This window comes from Ciona intestinalis, chromosome 12 (assembly GCF_000224145.3).
Source record: "Ciona intestinalis chromosome 12, KH, whole genome shotgun sequence".
Lineage (NCBI taxonomy): Eukaryota > Metazoa > Chordata > Ascidiacea > Phlebobranchia > Cionidae > Ciona > Ciona intestinalis.
This window is the reverse complement of record NC_020177.2, coordinates 234,489-254,960: the sequence shown is the minus strand read 5'-3', so window position 1 is coordinate 254,960 and position 20,472 is coordinate 234,489. Positions and strand designations below refer to the sequence as shown.

Genomic DNA, 20,472 nt, shown 5'->3' with positions numbered 1-20,472 from the left:
ACATACGCTGTCGTAATTCGTTTTTTAAATGAATGTATAGTAGGGTGGGGTAATATGGGGCACCATTACATTCTTTTTATCTCGTCCCATTTAATAGTATACAAGGAACATTCAAAGAATTATAAAACTACATCCTCACGACTCCTATAGACCGTTGTTAATTGTTTAAAATACGATCGGATATTATGTGCTAAAGGTGTCCTGTCTTCCCCACCCTACTGTATAGCACAGTGGGGTGATATAGGACACATTATTATTTATAGGATTTGGGTGCTAAACGATATCCCATTTTACCCCACAGAAATGTATGTATATGCTGGTAAAAAACACCACTTAAATAAATAAAGGCATGATTTCCAATTGATGTCGTCTTGTGGCAATAACATATCTTTTCGTTGTTCCACCTTTTTCCAAAATCTTTGCAACAGTTAACCACAGTGGAGATACAAAAAAAAGGAATATTATTATTATACCACGAGTGCTTTGTGTCGATGCGAGATTCTTCATAGTGCGTTTATGAGTTACCATGTATGGAGCTTCGTGGTTCAATCTTTGGACGTGACGAATATTTAAATGACAATACCCACTATAGTTTAAACCAATCTTACAAAATAATGGCAATAAGGGCAGCAGCACGGACACGTTACCAACAATATCTCGTTGTTACATAATCCAATTACTTAAACCACTGGTGAATTTAAACATCCAGTGAATGATTAACCATATTTCGAAGTAACGAGACATTGCGGGTAAAAGAGAAACCAAAACACACAAGCTACCTACAAAAAGTAAAAGCTGTACGCCACCAGGGTATATAATGAATTTACTATATAAAATCTAAAGATAATCGCGAAGCATTGTGCCGTCGGCACAACATAAGTATTAATTAAATGCCAGCGATCTGTCTGCGGAAATTGCAGATTGGGACCGGTGTTTTAGTGATATATTTGTTCCAACCGTTGAAATTGGACCGGCGCTATTGCGCATGCGCCGCAAGACCGGAACAAATACAATGCAAGACTTGGGGAAAACGGTTCGGTGTCGTGTTGTATAAGTTATATACACGTGGCAACTCGTAAGCGGGCACGAGGTGTATAAAACATAACACCCGTGTTATAACGACTGTCGTTGCCCCGCCATGCGAGGAGAAATAAGTTACATACGTGGTAACTTGTAAACGGACACGTGGTGTATAAAACAAAACACCCGTATTATAATGACTATCGTTTTCCAGCCACGCGTGGTTAAGTAAGTACATGTTTGGGGTCGAATTAAACTATTTTTACCGCACAGAAACTTTGAATTCATTTTATTTTTAAATATTAAAACGGAAATACACAACAACAGACGGCGGTGTTACAGATATTGTGTGTTGTCGATCACACAATTAAGTTTATGTATTTTTGTTAAAAAGAACACTCGTAAGTGATTCAGAAAAATAATGACTTGATAACTTTAACTTTAATTTCTTAATTTGTGTTAATTCCCATACATATACAGCATTCATCGATATACCGTCTTGTTAATCACACTGAACTTTTCTTGAACAACGAGTTAACATGAGAGACATCAAGAGGTTCGGTTCCACCTGCCGGTTCAAGTAATCTGTTTTCGTGTTGATATTTAAGTATTGAACCATCGTTTCGAATCGAGCGCGGAAAAGTTTGTGTTTGATTGCTCTGTAAACCGTCACAAGGCGGCATTGTGGAGTTAAACGCTGATATATTGGTGTCGCTGATCTTCGAACTACTGGATGTACCATCTGCACTTGGAGGTTTGCACGGGGAACTGAGTAACTTGTAATAATTCATAGGTTTACTGTGGATGGATCCGAGTCTTACTTTGCTCGATTTGTTTAATGTGGGAACAGTTTCAACCGATCTTGTAAATGAACTGTTTTCACTGAAAAGATGGGAAGATTAGAAAGTGTTGATTATTACACAAGGGTATACCTTCGTTTTCGAACCAATACGTCAGTACATGGCGTTTGATTCGAGTTGCTTTCGATAAGCGTTGATGTGTTTTCATCACTAGAAAGACACAAATGGTAAAATCGACATGTAAGTTGGGCAGGACATTTTTTGACCACTCGGTTGGAGAAATTACTACATAGTAGCTTATCCGAGCCAATATACACGATTAGCAGCAGTAAGATTCGATCCTGGAATCCTCTGGTTAAGAGGTACACACCAAAACCCAACTTTACACACACGGTAGCATCAGATACCTTTGATTATATTCCGTTGCTTCTTTAACAACAGCGTCCACGAGTTGGTGCAAAAGTTCTTTTTTGCTTAAAATCACGTGAATGTCCGGAGATGTTTTATCTTTTTCCTACAATAAATCATTACAGAAGATATGTAGTCTATCTTTCGAGTGGAATAACAAAAATTATATCAGATGAAAATATTATAAAACGCGATAAATGGCATAAATATGTCGTTAAAACATCTTATGAATAAGTATCGATTAAACAGCAACTATTAAACTTAAAAAAACAGTAAACTCATAACACGGAAGAAAAAAAAAACAATCAGACGATACAAATGATACGATATGAATATGGTTATAAATATTTATACATATAGTGGGGTGGGGGAAGATGGTACAACTTTTTGTTTATTTTCTTGATAATTCCATTATAAACAAAGAACATTTAAAGAATTATAAAACCGTATCCTCTCCTATTGTTAAATGTTTAAAACACGATCAGAATAGTTCGATATTATATGTGTTAAAGTGACATGAATCACGAACATAATCACCTCATCGTGAACTGGTGGGTAAACTTTTCCTTTCCCAAGATGAACACAGATCTCCACCATTGCCATCACACAACCTAGTACAAGACCAAGAGCAAGAACGAAGAAAATTCCGGTGAAGTTCTGTCAACACGAAAAGTTTATGTCACAATCGTCCGACTGGAGGACATATTAATGTGAGGCTCAATAAGAAATGAATGCAATTTTAGCAGCCTAGAGATTAAGGGGTTGAGGCTCAACGATGCCCCCATTGGGGCGTATGTGTCCTTGGTCAAAACACTTACCGAAAAGTGTTTCAACCCAGTGGTCACTAAAAACTGTCAGACAATCACCAATAAAGTTACATATGTGGTATAAAGCGGCAAAAGGTGTATGAAACAAAAACACTTTTTGTAATAACAAATGTAAGTGTCTCTATATACAAACAGTATGAACTTACATTCAGAGTAAGTTCTGTTCCATCTGAACTTGGCGGGTTTTTGTCCAGAACGCATTTCCCAGTCTTGGGCCACCACTTGTTTCTAAGTTTTTCGATTTCCCCTTTGTCCTGCAACTCCATGATCCTATGAACAAAATGGAAAGTTTTCAAACAAAAAGTCTCTTTTTTTCTATGAGGCGTACCGTATATTCAAACGATATTATTATCTTGCAAAATATTTAAATGTAGATTTTATTAAAAACTAATGTATAACCTGCTAATTTCTCACTTATTTCTATTTCCTTGCTGTTTTTAAATGATATGTTCACATTCGAAAAAATAAAATGTTAGTTAAATTTCCCTTTTATCAATCATTGTTATTATAACTTGATAAGTAGTAAGAAATTACTTCAATGATATTGGGTCTCTGTATGGACTGCCATGCTGCAAAGCAAAACCATATCCTTTATCATAGATGGAATCTTTGACAGTGGTGAGGCTGCATGAATTATGATTGATCACCTCATACTCTGGAAAGAAATTGGGTAAAAAATTATTTATTTCTTGAAAAATGCAATTATTTTTTTTAAAATACAGTTATATTTAAGGCTTGCATTTTATCAAAAAAATAAGTGACTAAAATATTTGTTCTAAACCCAAATAAAAAATTGGTACATTTAAAAATATATACAAAAAATATATATTTTATTAAAGGTACTTATTGAATTAAAACAGAATATTTGATTTAAAAAAAATTATAAAAAAATAAAAATTTTGGTCAAAACACAAGCGAAAATATTGAAATGCACAAAACATAAATTGCCAAAACTTGTTAAAAAAGTTTTGTTGAAAAAAGTAGTAAAAAACATGTAAAGTTTATCATAAAAAAATGAAAGATTTCCTAGCCTTTGCAAATATTAGATACCAATAACTGCAACGTCCCACAAGAAAGCAAAATGACCGTTTGCTGCGCGTTGGAACCCTCGCGCAGCGTCATGCACTTCATTTGATCGGTCCTGCACGACATGAGACATGATTTTGTACAAGCCGTTAGTGTCTGTTGTTTCTTCTCCACGTTTCTATAAAAAAGGTGCACAAGTTTTATTAAAAAAGGTTAACAAAAAAGTATTAGTTAAAAAATTAAGAACAATTGAAAATCGGAATGAGTGGCAAAGCTATAATCTTGTGGAATAAATTGAGTTGTCACTTATTTATTCTTATATAGTGCTACTTACTCATATGTTATACACTTTCTCCTTGTTTAGGAGTAGCAAAAGAAATTTTCTTTAGCTAACAAGTTTTGCTACTTATGAGTACGTATTGAAAATACCAATAATTCTATTGCCCAAAGAAATATACATTTTTACCTGTGGCAGCATTAGGCTTTGAACCCTGTCCTATGGGTTTGAATCAAGTGCTTAAGACTGCGCCATGAAGCAGAGATAATATGAATAAAATAATTGTATAAGAGAACAGAAATAACAATTTACCGCAATAAAGTTAAATATGCTTGTGTCTTTAACCGTCCCATAGCTATAATCTTTCTGGTTTGCAAGATCTCGTATTGATCTTATGGGAGAATCCATTCTCTTCACTGTGAGAAAAGCAGCCAAGTTTGCGGTGTATGAAGATATCACAAAAAGTGTGAAGAGCCACCAGAAGGCAACAACAACACGAACAGGAACTGTTACTTTGTGTAGATCTCCACCTTAAAGAATAAACTCTTTGCAGATACTGGGAAAATACTAAGGTTTTAACGCCCTATTCTATGTGGGTGAGGTCCTTGTTTATGATTTGGGATTTGGCCTATTACCCCAAAGTTCAAGCATCCTGCCTATTAAACAGATAGTTCCAATGTATGTTTCTCCATAGTGTATTTTACCAAGTAACTATTATTTTGACGACTCTTGTTTGGTTAAATTTAATAATATGTTTATTATCATGGCCAAAAGTTCAGACCCTTGACACAGTAGTGAGAGCAGACCAGCCTCTAGACCAGAGAATACAGGTTCAAAGCTCGTGTAGGATACAAAACTAAATAATAATAATATAATTTGTACTTTAGAACATATTGTACATGGGAAGACATCATACCTTGTTGCATTAATGAGCTGTATGCAAACCAGAACACAGAACTTAATTTAAAACCTTCCTTTTTGCTTGAGTTGTTGCTTCCATTTTCTTTCCTGTTAGGACTTACCTGCCAGTACAGAATAATAAGTTATTAAATATCTTTAAATCTTTCTATTAGAATTCTTACCAGGTTCAAAATATAGATGAAGACAACAACAAGAACAAGTGATGATAATATGCAGAACCTGTTATTGCAGCAATATTATTTGAAATGATAATGATAATTTATAACACATTTTTCTAATTGTGTTTCTAATGTTGAAAACTAGATATAACTTTAATTCCTTAAATTTAAAGCCGACTATTCAAAACCAGAACTTAAAACTAGAAAAAAAAAATTTAAAACAAGAAATTAAATATCCATAATATAACGCCAAAAATAATCTTTAAAAAAATTTCAAAACGCAAAACTTGTAATTTAAAACCAACAATTCATAAATATAAATCCCATCAAACCTCTATACCATCCAACCACCACATATTCAGCTTTGAACTATTTACCATGACCCCATGCTATTACAAGGATGTATTACTTACCATACACTGTAATGGAATGGCTGCACAAATGAAAATAAAGAAACACCGATTTGAGGTTTCTTTATCGCGATTCCAACAGAATAATCCATATACCTCCTCGCAAAGTCAACAACTGTTTCACGATCGGCTGTTATCGTCATCGCAGCAACAGTAATATCTGCTTTCTATAGACAAAATAGTAATTCATATTTGAATTAATGTGTGCAAGTACCTTGCTCCCAACTTTTTAGGAATTGTACAACATACAGACCAGCAAGCTTTAAAAATAATTTGGAAAATACGAATTAAGGAAACACACTGTGTTTTTATACCAGATGAGTCATTAAAAAATTATTTACTTGTTACTAATGTTATGTGCATCCGTTTTTAACTGCATAAGATATTATAGATTATTCACACAAGAAATTACAATCAATCCACCATACATGCATACCCTGCATGCCCATGTTAGTTGCCTATGACATTTAGTTTTCGCCCTTTTTGTGTTAATGATTTAAAGGTTGTTTCGACTTTGTTTTGCATAAGTAATATAATTAGTATTCACCCCTTTCATAACATCTCCAATAAGTCCACTCCAAGTTCCATTTTCTCGAACACTCCCATATTGTTTATCTCCAACTTCATATATTTCATATTTAAACCCCAAACTATCGGCAAGAATACTCAGCAGGTCGATCGCAAAGCCGTGAAAATGTGGTTCGTTTTCGTGTCGGTTGATCATCACAAATGGTGCTTCCTGGTTGGAAAATACAAGTTTATGAGTGTGTTATAGCAATTATAATAAATGTAACTTATTTATCCTTGCCTGGCAGGGCAACAACAGTCGGTGTTCTGTTTCATACACCTCGTGCCCGCTTACAAAAGTTACCACGTATGTAACTTATTTATCCTAACATGACCGGGCAACGACAGTCGTTATATCACACGTGTTCTGTTTCATACACCTCGTGCCCGCTTACAAGTTACCACGTGTATAACTTATTTATCTTTGCCTGGCGGGGCAACGACAGTGGTTATAACACGGGTGTTCTGTTTCATACACCTCGTGCCCGCTTACAAAAGTTACCACATATGTAGCTTTGTGGTGGATATCTTTCGTATTGCTGACAATTTAGACAACCTATTAGTGACCATCAAGTTGGGGCAGCAGCTTCTTGAACCGGTAACCCATGAGTTAAGAACCTCAACCACTGCGCCACAATAACTATAATGTAAATCCCCACCTCAAGTGTTGCTACTTTGAGTGTCACGTCCCAACTAAAAGATGAAATTCCATGAATGACGGTCCCGTTATAATTGGAAGCTTTAATTGCGGTCTCCTGTAAAAAATAACATAAATTTACATTCTTGTTCAATACCAATATTTAATGTCAGTTTTTCCCCAAGTACCCTTCAGTGTAAAAACACTTATCTTATTTTAAAGACAAAAAGAATAGGGGTACAATTAGGAGTAGGTTCTTTACCTCTAAACTTGTTTAGATGTGAACTGAAACACACCAAGTTTTAATAAGTTAACCACGTGGTTCACGTTCGCACACACTTTAACTAATATTTTGTTAAATGTAAATGGTCCTTAAGGCTCTTCTGGTATGAGGAAATGTTGTTTTCTTCCAATGCTGTGTGTTATTCGTCAAGACTTCATCGGTAAAGGGGCAGGCAAACATTGGAAATACACTACGTATTTTTATATATGAGCCATTTAAAGACTTTGCAGGACTTTAGCCTCACTATTTTATTAAAATCTCTAGAAATAATTTTTAAAACTTACAAATTGAAATGGTTTGTTTTTCCCAAGGCCTTTGCTCACTACTTCAAGGTTCAACATTTTATTGTAACCTGAGGCTGCCAACTTTAAACCGGTGAGACCAGAACTTGTGTTTAACTGAAACATATAGCAAATCATCAAATTTTAAATTCTTGTGTAATTTAGAGTAATATTGGTGTCTTATTCCGCAAAATATGCGGTGACTTCTTTCTTATTAGTTATCAAGTGTTACATTGTAAGTGATTTTTCATCATTTTCACATTAGAAGCAACAAATCCAAGTTAGATGACCAATTACCAGTTATTGCAAATGGGTTCAGGTTCACTTGGAACTCGACAGTGGTCACTAAATGTCTAAGTTCGGCTGCCCATTTAACATTCTGCTCAACAAACATATCATAATGTTTCGCATACCTTCCTTAAACTTCTCATGACGGGTTCCCCTCCTTGTGAAATATGTTGCGACTTGCAAGTCATCGGTGCCGAACTCACGTATGTTTTATCCAGCATTGAATTAATGAGCGCTGTACTGAGATGAAGCACACCATCGTACAAGTAGTAAGCTGTAAGCTATGCAAAAAGTTATGTATAGTAGGTTGGGGTAATATGGGATATGTTTTCATTTTATTTCTCGTCCCATATCATTGTAAACGAAGATTATTTACTGATTTATGTAATCGTAACCCGGCGACTTACAACCGTAGACGTTGGTGATTGTTTAAAACACGATTCGGAAACATGGGATTTAGGTGCTAACAGTATCCCATTTAACCTCACGTTGCTTTAATTAGATCCAACCTCACGAATTAAATAGCTAAAAAAGTGAATTTTGGCGGTCACTTTTCAGCAGGAATATAAACAAGTAAACAAACCCCGGCAACTCAATGGTTGCTAATCAGTCAAATGGCTTTAGGTTATGTGATTATATAAATGGATAAATGAACTCACCGGAATTTCATTCGCCTCCACTCTTGCGCATGTTTCACACGACGATATGATGTCTTCGTTCCAAGCACGAATGAACCTACATGTTAAGAATAAGACAGCCGACGGATAAGATAATTTGGAGAAATAAACACTAGTCAGCTGAATGCGTGTCGGTTGTATAAGTTATTTAGTTTAAACTATGTTAAACCACAAGATATTTATAGCAATCCGAAGACACACAGCCTTCAAATCTTGTACACGGTTAAGGCTATATGTCTTGTTTCTAACAACTCTGGCAATAGTAGAGTTATAGAACAAACACATGCTTAATTTTCACCCACCAACACCGTTTAAAATACCAACGCTTTCTTAAACAAATACCTGCTGACTGAAGGTCTTGAAGTGTTGTAGAAGGTTTTGATGACGGTTATTCGAGCCGTCGCAGATTTGACCTTTGCTAAATGCCATGAGTTGAAGCTCAGGTTTGGAACAACCCAGTGAATAATAGACATTTGTTGGTTTGGCATGTTTTCCACCTGAGATAAAAGTTATCGTCAGCAAAATGAACTTTCAATTTATAGTAAGGGTTAATCGCGGTTGACACGGCTTTGCAACTGGGAATATCAATTGTATGGCGTGGGTTTTTATACGACCGTATATTCCGTGCCAATGTTTTCGCCATGGCACAGTGGTTAGCATGCCTATCTTTATAGGTAAGAGGTTATTCCATCTTTATTTTATAACGACTTTCTTGAGTAAATAAGTTACATTCTTCCATTTAACAATTCATAACCAAAAAATAAAAGAAAAATCCATTAAAAATACAAACATACCGTTCCTATTAAAGAGATGACATTTTTAGGCCGAGCAAACACGATCACCGCATCCATGGTGAGCAAACGATTCGTCTCGATCATGTCTGCAAGGAGGTGGGCGGTCTTTGCAACCTCATCTGACCATGAAGAAGTTGAGTTTGGGGCAGAAATCCGAATAAGGAATTTGGTTGGAAAACCTCGGCGTTGCTTGCCGTCATTTATTTGATACGTCAGCTCTTCTGCCATTGCTGTGTCTGTTGTGAATAAATAAATGAATGTAACTTATTTATCCTCGCGTAGCCGGAAAACCGCAATCGTTATACCACGTTTTGAAGAAAATAAAAAGCGACAAAATTGTAAACAATAAAGTTGCTATTCGTAAGTAGTTGTTAATGTTATAATGCAAGTTCGCCATTTTAAATACCTTGATCTTCCTCGCAAATAATAATAGCGTTAAAGATGTGTCTGCTGTTCATATACTCGATCAAGGTGTTGATAAAAATCTTGGCATCCGGTTTCGGTGAAAACATAAAGTTTCCGGGTTGTTGTTTGCACCTCACTTCGTCAACCTATACATAAATGAATGTAACTTACTTTATCCTCGCGTGGCCGGAAAACGACAGTCGTTATCACACGGGTGTTCATACACCTCGTGCCAGCCTACGAGTTACCACGTATGTTACAGAACAAAAAATCGAAAAAAAAAAAGAAAATATTCTCTAAAAGATAGTAGTCATACCCCACCTGTAACAATGGGATGTGCAGATTCTCAGTAAGTGATTGAATCGTCGATGCAACCGGACAAGTGGCAGTTGTAATTATTGCGGTTACACCAATGTTGGCCAGATCACAAGCTGCAGATAAAGAATAACTTTTACTTTTCATGATAGAGAAGGTAACAAGCGTAGTAACGAAAAGGGTTATAGTGACAAAACTACAATCGTAAAAAGACGCTTAAGATGATAAAATATGTAGTAGGGTGGGGAAAGATGAGACAACTTTTCATTCTACTTTCTCGTCCCATTTGCTAGTAAGCAGAGAATGTTAAATTAATTATAAAACGTATTCTCACGACTTCCATATACCGATGTTAGTTGTTTAAAACACGATCAGAATGCTTGGATATTATTTGCTAAAAGTGTCCCATATTCCCCCACCCCACTGTATTTATAATTGAATGGTAAAAGAGGGATGTTAATTGTTTAAAACACGATTAGGAAATATTGGATATTATGTGCTAACGGTATCCCATCTTACCCCTCATTATTATACGGTTATGCAACTTTTGTCGTATTTTTTCGACGACCTACAACAGGTCCAATCTCACTGCCGAAAACCAGTTTTGCCAAAATAATAAAATAAAACATAAACCACTTTTTACCATTTTTAAGCGCATTGAACGGATCTGACTTTGTGATGTTTCGCGTCATTGGGACCAACTCGAACTTTCTCTGACTTCGATCAATCGCGTTCACAGCGTCAAGCGCAATTTTCAAAGCACGAGTCTCCACGATGCCTTGGTTTTCGAACACTGCACCTGTGGCATAACTTGAGATTGAAACTAATAATGCATTCTGTAATTTTTGAAAAGTTTTTCGTGTTTTTTGCTTGTATGCTTTTTTTCGAATATAGTTTCTGGAGTATAATCTATTTCGTTTCTATTGGCAATATTTTAGTGATAAAATGGTTTAAATAAACTTCTTTCGAAATACCTATTAAATTTAAACATAACCAATTTGACAGAGATATATTTCTACTAAGCCAAGAAAATACTTGATTTTTTCAAGTAAAAATGGCAATGGGCACGTTAGCTTAAAGAATTCGGAACTAATATTTCAAAAAACATTTTGTATTGATTATCCCCACACATTGCATTTAAATCTATTGATTCAATTCCCGTATACTGTCACGGTCGTGCGTAGTTTCGACGGCCATGCGACGGATATGAAGCAAGAAATAATTAAAGGATTTCGAAAGAAACTTGAACGAGCTTTCGGTATTTCAGCCTTACACAGACTTAGCTGGGACTATTGACGTTTCCAAGCTTCGCCTGAAGGTTTGATTAACTTATAGGTATTGATCATACGGGTTTAATATGAGGGTTACATTATTGCATTATTAATTATGCATGATTCGGTAATAACACGAGGAAATAAAAAGTGTCACTTTTTCGAGATAATAATATATATTGTTTAAACTCGATCGTGCGAAAAAGTTCCAATATATATTGGCCAAACTCTGCTGTCTGTGAGAACGTTTAATCGATAGAGGTGAATGTAAAACTTTCTTATTACGGATTCCTTTATTGCGTTAAGGATCATTCTTTGCTTTAAAGTGAATTATAGTTTGAAGAAATTGAATAACCAAGTTTGATCTAAGCTAGAATAACATTGAAAGTGACGTATGAGTGACGTATCACAATGTTGGACTTTACATTGCATCTTGGTGCTTGAGCTTTGGGCTGATTATGAACTGAAAAATCATTTCGCAGCGTTGATAAGTTTCGTTATTGATCCTTTGAAAGTAAAATTCATTTACTCGACTATTCTAGAACGTATTTCGTCAGTACGTTAAAAGGAATTAAAATCATAGCAACAAAAAAATATCAAAAAAGATTTAAACTATTTTTTTAAATATCTAATCATGTTAATGTAGGCTACATTACGTTACACGAAGAAATATAAATGAAGATAGGGAAATATATGATGCGCACTTACCTATGGGGATTTTTAACACCGCGTTCGCCGTTGGAACACCTGACCATAATAGCAACACAACTTGAATAAGCATTCTATATATTCAACCTAATTAAAATGCCTACACTGCATGAAGCTACATTAGTGGGACGTACACGCTTATGCAGCACATAATAGTTCTAGTCCTCCATACCAAACCGTTAAGTATTAAGATATCTGAAAGTTTTGGACTTTAAATAATACATGTCTTTCTCAAGTCTAAAAGTATCTAGTTGATTCTCAAACTCTCGAGCTAACTACAAACTTCACGCCACTTTTATATCTGACTACATCAGTAACATATCGGTGTTGAATTGATATTATTCCGTGGATTATTCAACGAAACGACAACGTTTGGTCTCCTGGGAACCATTCGAAATCAACGGGAAATCGTGGATCTGGCAAACTGACACAATAATTCGCTGCGCTGGAGGCATTTGGATTTATGCATCAATCTGCGTTAGGTATATTTATTTTCGAAACAGCGCCGTTGAGGAGCGAGTTAATTGAATAAAAGCATTTTAAAATCCGATGCGTGTATTACGGGAGGGGGTACAAATGGAAATCTTGTTATATTTCGTCGTGTGTCCGTTTACATTAGCGAGATGTTACTCAAATAATTTAGCTTCCGAACCCTGCTACAAATTTCGTTGGCAAATCGTTTTCTTATATGAGGTCACGGATAGACAGGTGTAACGAGCCCAAGGAATTGTTAAACCGGACGGATCGAAAATATAAGTCTGGGTCGATTGAACTTACTGGCGTTGGATCAATTGCATTCGCTTGGAAGGGCTGATGATGAACAGCTGTATATTGAACTCGTTATAAATGTTTCCCTTTTCAGCATGATATCGGCACGACAGCCTGCTTTAATGGGATAACCGCTTAGTTGGTTTATGTTGGGGTTGCAAAGGTGTTTTGTGGTTAATTTAAAAATCAGCCGAAAATAGTTTTTGTTTGATGTCTGTCATTACTTCACCATGCGAGGATAAATTAGTTACATACGTTGTAACTTGTAAGCTGGCACAAGGTTTATAAAACAGAACACCTGTGTAATAACGACTGTCATTACTCCACCATGCGAGGATAAATAAGTTACATACGTGGTAACTTGTAAGCGGCACGAGGTGTATGAAACAGAACACCCATGTTATAACGACTGTTGTTGCCCCGCCATGCGAGGATAAATAAGCTACATACGTGGTAACTTGTAAGCGGCACGAGGTGTATGAAACAGAACACCCATGTTATAACGACTGTTGTTGCCCCGCCATGCGAGGATAAATAAGCTACATACGTGGTAACTTGTAACCGGGCACGAGGTGTATGAAACAGAACACCCGTGTTATAACGACTGGCGTTGCCCCGCCATGCGAGGATAAATAAGTTACATACGTGGTAACTCGTAAGCGGGCACGAGGTGTATGAAACAGAACACCCGTGTTATGACGACTGTCGTTGTCCCGTCATGCGAGGATAAATAAGCTACATACGTGGTTACTTGCAACCGGGCACGAGGTGTATGAAACAGAACACTAGTGTTATAACGACTGGCGTTGCCCCACCATGCGAGGATAAATAAGTTACATACGTGGTAACTCGTAAGCGGGCACGAGGTGTATGAAACAGAACACCCGTGTTATGACGACTGTCGTTGTCCCGTCATGCGAGGATAAATAAGCTACATACGTGGTAACTTGTAAGCGGCACGAGGTGTATGGAACAGAACACTAGTGTTATAACGACTGTCGTTGCCCCGCCATGCGAGGATAAATAAGTTACATACGTGGTAACTTGTAACCGGGCACGAGGTGTATGAAACAGAACATACTTGGTTCTCGATTCGTGTTGTATTTTAAATGCGATTTATATATACAAATATATCCAAATATAGAGACGATAAACAACTACACCAGCAGTTATCAACGGTCCAGTTTCTGAGGTTGACGATACTGCTCAAATAATGGACAATCAGGGTCTAATTTTTCAGAGATTTCATTCCTGAAAAACACGAGAATACGCATGATTGATATATAAATTTAACAATACCGTACAAACCGTGCACTTTTGTATATATGACAAACTAAGAAAATGTTATCCGAAGGTAAATTAACCATTAGATAAAAACAATTGCTCTATTTTGTTGTTTGAGGTGTTTTTGTATTCAGGCCGAAAAACATATACAGATATAAAAGTAATATTTATATTGTCTACATAGTTTAAAACAAATGCACGAGGAGTTACAAAATGACAAACCATCTAATCATAATTAAAAGGTTACCATATATCTTGTGAGATGTAGAATCCAGTCTTTAAAACCATGTAGCCATTAAAGCCAAGGCTAACTAACGAAGAATAAGCTCCCATGTCTGTAAATGTAAAAGTGAGAACATAATGTTGATGGATATTAAATAAGTAAGCTTACTGTCAAAGAACCACCAGTCACCAATCTGAGCTTCAGGCAGCAGAATGTTGTTCAATACGACGTCAACCCCTGCACATGTGGGACCGTATACAGTACTGGAGTATAAGTCACACTTTTCCTGTAAACAAAGTTTCTAAATACTTTTCTGCTTAAAATAAACTTTTTTGTTAAATATAAAGCGGGTAAAATATTACAAACTAAGGTGGGATATGTTAGCGTGAATCGTATCAAAGTTTTGCAATAAACCCACTGCTTTGCGAGACAAGTTTTCGGGAATTCTTTCAAACTTTTCGAAAAGCGTCATACAGAATGTTGAGAAAACACCAGCGCCGATGTAATACTTCGCCCTGTCTATAGAAAGGAAATTATGTCAATGGTTTGTGCGTAAAATAAATGAAATACAGTGTAAGCTCACCACCAACGATCGCTTTACCATGCACAGGTGTTACGAAGCCGAATGCATTTTTCACGAAGAATCTACCTGGTTCAGCAATCACTGTCACGCCAGTTTCAGGCGGAAAAAGCTTGCCAACAGTAGCAGTGACTTGTTCACTAATCTAACGCCAGGGCAAAATGTTAGAAGTACGTTTTAATATAAAAGGGGGGTGGAGGAAGATGGGACAACTGTTCGTTCCAATTTTTCGTCCAATTTGGCAGTAAACAAAGAACATTTAAAGAATTATATAACCGTAGCCTCACCCATACCATAAACCGATGCTAATTGTTTAAAACACAATTAGGATACCTATGTGCTAAATATGTCCCATCTTTCCCATCCTACTATACACAGCAACGTCATTAATTGTCTAACCTCGATAAAATTCTCGCCACAAACGAATCCACCGCCGATGTCGATGATTTTTAAATGTATTTCATTTGAAGTTGCAAAATCGTAAAGTTCTTTACACCGATGTAAGCAGTTTCTGGTCGCTTCGGAAGAATCGCTTCCACTTCCAGGGTGAAAACTGCAAAAGTAAATAAAAGATAAAAGACTCTGATATTTATCCCACGCGACGACTGTCGTCGTAACACGGATACTTTTAATGTCTCGTATGTACCTTTATGTAGAGTCGATTGTTTGTTTATTTTAACCATATTGTACATTAAGAACTTGTATAATATGGTGGGGAAAGATGGGACACCTTTAGCACATAATATCCAAGTATCCTGATCGTGTTTCAAACAGTTAATGGCAGTCTATGGGAGTTGTAAAGATACGGTTATATAATTCTTTATATGTCCTTTGTTTACTACCAAATGGAATAGGAAAATAGAATCAAAAAGCCTCCCATCTTCCTCACCCTGCTATACCAAACCAAACCGAACACCATACCAAATCCCAACCAAGTTTAGGTTCAGCTCTTTGCATAGTAATGTCAGCTTCCTGGCTTCTGACATTGATGCCCCGAATTTGTCACCGAATTTGACTCCCTTTTCAAAATCCGTCACATTCAAACGTAAGAGTAACCTGTCGCTCATTAATGTTTGTTGTTTGAATATAGATGGGGAGTAAAAAAACAGTTTACTTTCCAGTTGGATGAATTCGTTTTATTTTGTGCAGCTCATCAACGTTGTCAAAAGTCATCCCGAACACCGGTTCGACAAGCGTACTCAATATGGGAAGACATCTTGCAGGGTACGGCAAAGAGAATGTCATCCGGTTTTACTCCGCACTTTAACGCACTTTCAATTTCAAACTAAAGGTAAATATGATTGTAAATTAATACTTCAACTGAATTTATTTTTGCGAAATACAGTTATGCAATTTACGCTGCAAGCAAAATCTTCAGCTTACCTTGCTTGCACAGTCGAAGCCCACGCCCAACGACGCTAGCAGTTGTACCACTGGTTGTGACGGATTGCACTTCATTGCGTAGTAAGGTCTGATTTGAGGCAGCTGTTTCGTCCACAGTTGTAAGTTTCGTACAACTTGTAGGAAGAGTCCCATTCCTAAACATACCTCAATATACAGCATAAAATATGAATGAATAAAATTCAAACTTACGTTTAATTTTTTCTGCGAGCAAACAAACGTCTTTGCCAATTCCTTTCTACCGTCACCTCCAGCTACTCCATACACGGGAGGTTTTAAGCTTATGTGAGGTTCTAAACACGCCAGTTCAACAGCATTCATGGTGTCTACTTTGAAACTTTGCCTTGAAAACTGCCGAATAAACTCGTCTTAACAGTTAAATTTGACACGACATAGTCCTAAGATAAGTATTCATATTTTTTTAGTGTCACGCAACGTTTTTATAATTCAGTTGTCGTTTGCTATCAAATATATGCAGTCGAGACACTTTGCGTTTTTCCAGGAGTACGATATGTCAGTGCGCCCGTTTGGCGAACTAACGCTGTTTGTAGCTTGGTACCGCTCGTTTGTCCACTAATAAACCGAGTTGTCGACAAAGTGCTGCGTTGAGATGAGCATTAGCATGAACTGATTTACCGCACGCCCAACAAACACAATGTTCCGAAATAATGAGGGCAAGTTAACATAGCCCAAAATTAGCCGGATAGATTTATCAACCGAAAGATAACACTTTAATGGACAAGATAAACATTGTAAATCTTTCTTTTACATTGAATACACAAAACGTATTTGTGACACTTCGTCATTTTATGTAATTTAACATAAATTTGTAGCATATATCTCTTCAAATACATTACCAAAGATCTGAGTAAATAAAACTACAGAAAAAAAACGACAATTGTTAAAACAGGCTGGGGGGAAATCTAATCTGAGTAAAAGTGTCAAAAAAAGCGTGGCTCCTAAACCGCAAACATATAGTAAGGTGGGAGGAGATGGGACACCTTTTCAACCTATTTTCTCTTCCAATTTGGTATAGTAAACAAACATTTAACGATTTTTTTAAAAAAACTTTATCCTCACGACTCCCATAGACCGTTGTTAATTGTTTAAAACATGATCAGGATATTAATTTATTATGTGTCAAAGGTGTCCCATCTTCTCCCAACCTACATGGATAATTTTCGACTGCGCAATTAAGTAAGAAATATATATTTCAAAGATATTATTTTCTAAAATATATAGTTAGTTAAACAAACTCCAAATTAAGTATTTTTATTGTCGCTTGTTTTGGGTTCCTGATATTACTCAAACAAAGGGGGCCTGGGGTTTACTTTATCAGCGATTTCGTTCCTAAAAAATATAAAGTTAAATACGGTATTGTATAGATTCAACCAGTGGGCCTATAATACAATGTGTGTGCCTACATGTTTTTCAAAGTACTTGTGGTGCATTTTTCCTCAAACAGTTTTTTGTTCTCGTTCTCAGTGTTGTTCATCTACACATATCAATTCCCAACCTTCATATCTTGATTCTCAGTCTTTAATTTTTAAAACTGGAAACTTAGATACGTTTACAAGCGTTTTTATCTTCTTTGTAAATCGGTGTTTAATGTTACGAGGATACGGCTTTATAATTCATTGATTGATCTTTGTTTACTACCAAATGGGACGGAGGACTGGAATGTTGTCCCATCTTTCCCACCCTGCTACGTTAAACCAAACAGAACATCTTACCAAATTTTAAGTCTACTAAACTCGACAGACCTGACTCGCATTTAATTTAACATCAGAAGAATGAATGGAACTTGCTTTACTCTTGCATGAAAGGAAAATAACGTTTGTTACAACACGGGTGTTCCATTTCAACGTAGCGAGTTACCAGGTATGTAACTTTGTGACAGTTTTTCTGTATGTGGTAATTTGGACAACCTATTAGTGATTACCGGGTTGGAACAATAGCCGTTAAGTGTCTTGCCTAAAGTCCGGCTGTTCGGATTCAAACGTAGGTACTTGATAAAAATCTCCAATGACATCATTATTATTGTGCATCTAGCGATCAAGTAAGCGACCGGTAGTTGGGTACTAAGGATCAAAGGGCGTCGAGTTTCCAACATTTGTGTTTCTGTCGTCAATCTCCAACAATCTCCAAGAGTCAATTTGAAAGTTGCCCTGGAAAGAGAAATCTCCAGAAACCAGTGAGTTTTTGATCTCTGGCCGTTTGCATGCCTAGATGCGACTGGTGTCCACTGTCGGTAACTTTGTGGCGAGAATGCTGAAACCTCTCGTTTTATATTTTTGCTTTCTCTATAGAAATGCATAAGCCTACTGCGAGTTATGTCATTATGTGACGTAATGCAACGTACGCAGGTTAAAGGTTGTATAATATATTACTAAGTATTCTCACAAGACGTTTGGTATATGAGATGCAGGAAATGAGATATGTAAGAACGACAAAGAAAAACAAGATACAAAATGAGATACAAAATGAAAGGTGGGACACCTTTTCCCTCTATTTTCTCGTCCCATTTATTAGTACTACTGTATTTGGATATTTTGTGCTAAAGGTGTCCCATCTTCCCCCACCCTACTATATATGTGTTTTCGTTAAAAATCTAAATACAGAAAAGGCAAGCGGGTGTTATGATTGAGTGTGTTTCGAGCACTGATATATATTATATTATAGTTTTCCAAATTAACTTAATGCATAAAGATCGAATATTAAACAGTCGTGTTGCGTAATTATAACATCTGGTGTAACTGTGTTTATGATTGAGCGAGACATCCTGTGTGTTTCCTATCAATATAAAGAAATGAAAGATAACCTGCAATTTCTGGTGACAACTATGAATGAATGAATAAATGAAACTTACTTTATCCTCGCGTGGCCGGAAAACGACAGTCGTTATCACACGGGTTTAACACCTCGTGCCAGCTTACGAGTTATCTTGTATGTTACTTTGTGGGTAATTATTTTTTTGGGGATTTTTTTATGTATGGCTGAAAACAACCCATTAGTGACCACTGGGGCTATCTCTTCCGTGTTTTGTGTTCGCGCACACGTTTCATGCTATAAAATTCCTTCTATTTTCTGTGTTGTGAGGCAGTAGGAGCTTTCTTATACTCTTGTTGTCCTCACGTTTGTCCCTAGCCTGATGCCGCTCGTTTGTTCGTCGATTTGTTTACATGTCACGCTCGAGTAATTGTGGAAATGCTAGAGTAATTTCATGATATGATATACATAGCGGCAACTATAGTCAGCATTTTTGATGATTTTGTTTCAACTGGCGTAACCACAAATACCTTGCTTTCTGTCTTTTGGGACAACAAAATAAAATGCAGACACTGACTTTACTAAACGTCTATCTCTGAGGCTGCCTTTTTCTTACGTCCACTCGTGATTACTTAAGCCGTACTGCGTTCATGACAATTTAGTCGTCGGTCGTATTGAGATTTGGACAGTTCGCTTTAGCGTTGGGTTATGTTAATTTTCATACAAAGCAGATTAAAGTAGTTCTGTTCATTAGCTGTAATTTTAAAATCGTACACGATGAGTAGAAAACCCATCGGCCTTATCCTGTGTGGTCTTGGAAGAATGGGCTTGATACATTTGGATAATGTCATACACAATCCAAATGGTAAGTTTTGATTTGTGTTTCAGTTTGTGTTGCGTGTGTATTTATATATATAGTATAAAGTGCTTCACCATTATCTAAGTTATATCGATGTCGTTTAATTTTTCTAGAAGTGCCGTTTTTACTGTGCGCTTGTTTTAAACGGGTTTGTTCTCGAGTTTCATGGGAAAATATCTGTACGGAAGTCATGAGTGATTGTGTCCACGCTTTACTGTGATAACTCAAACTATCTGTCACGCTTACGCGGCCTCTCTCTCTCTTTTGAGTGGAAAGAACTTAAGAAAATAAAGAGAAAGAAAGAGGGAGGGGAGAGAGAGAGAGAGAAGGGTTTGGGTTTTTGGACACACGTTTTGTTTTTTATTGGGACGTGACGAACTAAAAAACCCCATTACATAGTTGTTACAGAAATTAAACCTCAAAATGCAAACAATGCGACAAAAGTGCCCATATTTAGCCAGCACAGTTGGTTAGCCGCCTACCTTAACCCGGGGGATATTGTGCATTTATTTATA

General features: G+C 36.5%; 3 protein-coding genes across 6 annotated transcripts in view; 1 reads left to right on the top strand and 2 right to left on the bottom strand.

Moving 5' to 3' along the window:
• Window positions 1-1,356: 1,356 nt before the first annotated feature.
• Window positions 1,357-12,289, bottom strand: LOC100179433 (glutamate receptor ionotropic, delta-1-like). Of its 2 annotated transcripts, XM_018814274.2 has the most exons (22): window positions 12,074-12,276; window positions 10,738-10,893; window positions 10,101-10,210; window positions 9,781-9,925; window positions 9,375-9,610; window positions 8,923-9,077; window positions 8,563-8,638; window positions 8,029-8,184; window positions 7,619-7,732; window positions 7,074-7,169; window positions 6,395-6,586; window positions 5,851-6,014; window positions 5,441-5,498; window positions 5,275-5,380; window positions 4,671-4,888; window positions 4,106-4,259; window positions 3,590-3,710; window positions 3,202-3,325; window positions 2,766-2,885; window positions 2,228-2,334; window positions 1,953-2,030; window positions 1,357-1,902 (listed from the first exon to the last, which is right to left on the bottom strand). In XM_018814274.2, exons 1-22 carry the CDS (start codon window positions 12,144-12,146, stop codon window positions 1,527-1,529), a joined length of 3,135 nt encoding a protein of 1,044 aa, XP_018669819.2. In that variant the 5' UTR covers window positions 12,147-12,276; the 3' UTR covers window positions 1,357-1,526. The 2 variants fall into 2 exon arrangements, with proteins under 2 accessions (XP_018669819.2, XP_026692979.1); XM_026837178.1 differs by lacking the exon at window positions 1,953-2,030 and having other exon boundaries at window positions 1,515-1,902; window positions 12,074-12,289.
• Window positions 12,290-13,922: 1,633 nt separating this feature from the next.
• LOC100184176 (ornithine decarboxylase-like) lies at window positions 13,923-16,904 on the bottom strand. 3 transcript variants are annotated; one of them, XM_026837201.1, is made up of 10 exons: window positions 16,522-16,904; window positions 16,312-16,466; window positions 16,043-16,213; window positions 15,850-15,984; window positions 15,328-15,481; window positions 14,998-15,073; window positions 14,767-14,867; window positions 14,517-14,634; window positions 14,373-14,460; window positions 13,923-14,092 (listed from the first exon to the last, which is right to left on the bottom strand). In XM_026837201.1, exons 3-10 carry the CDS (start codon window positions 16,171-16,173, stop codon window positions 14,014-14,016), a joined length of 882 nt encoding a protein of 293 aa, XP_026693002.1. In that variant the 5' UTR covers window positions 16,174-16,213; window positions 16,312-16,466; window positions 16,522-16,904; the 3' UTR covers window positions 13,923-14,013. The 3 variants fall into 3 exon arrangements, with proteins under 3 accessions (XP_026693002.1, XP_026693003.1, XP_002125033.1); XM_026837202.1 differs by having other exon boundaries at window positions 14,932-15,073; window positions 15,818-15,984; window positions 16,522-16,897; XM_002124997.3 differs by having other exon boundaries at window positions 14,932-15,073; window positions 16,522-16,895.
• Window positions 16,905-19,749: 2,845 nt separating this feature from the next.
• LOC100181790 (inositol 2-dehydrogenase) overlaps window positions 19,750-20,472 on the top strand; it is a 5,746-nt gene continuing 5,023 nt past the window's right edge. The window contains exon 1 of the mRNA XM_009862072.3: window positions 19,750-19,963. Within this exon, the coding sequence (XP_009860374.1) occupies window positions 19,876-19,963 (88 nt within the window). The 5' untranslated portion in view covers window positions 19,750-19,875. The remainder of the gene's footprint in view (window positions 19,964-20,472) is intronic.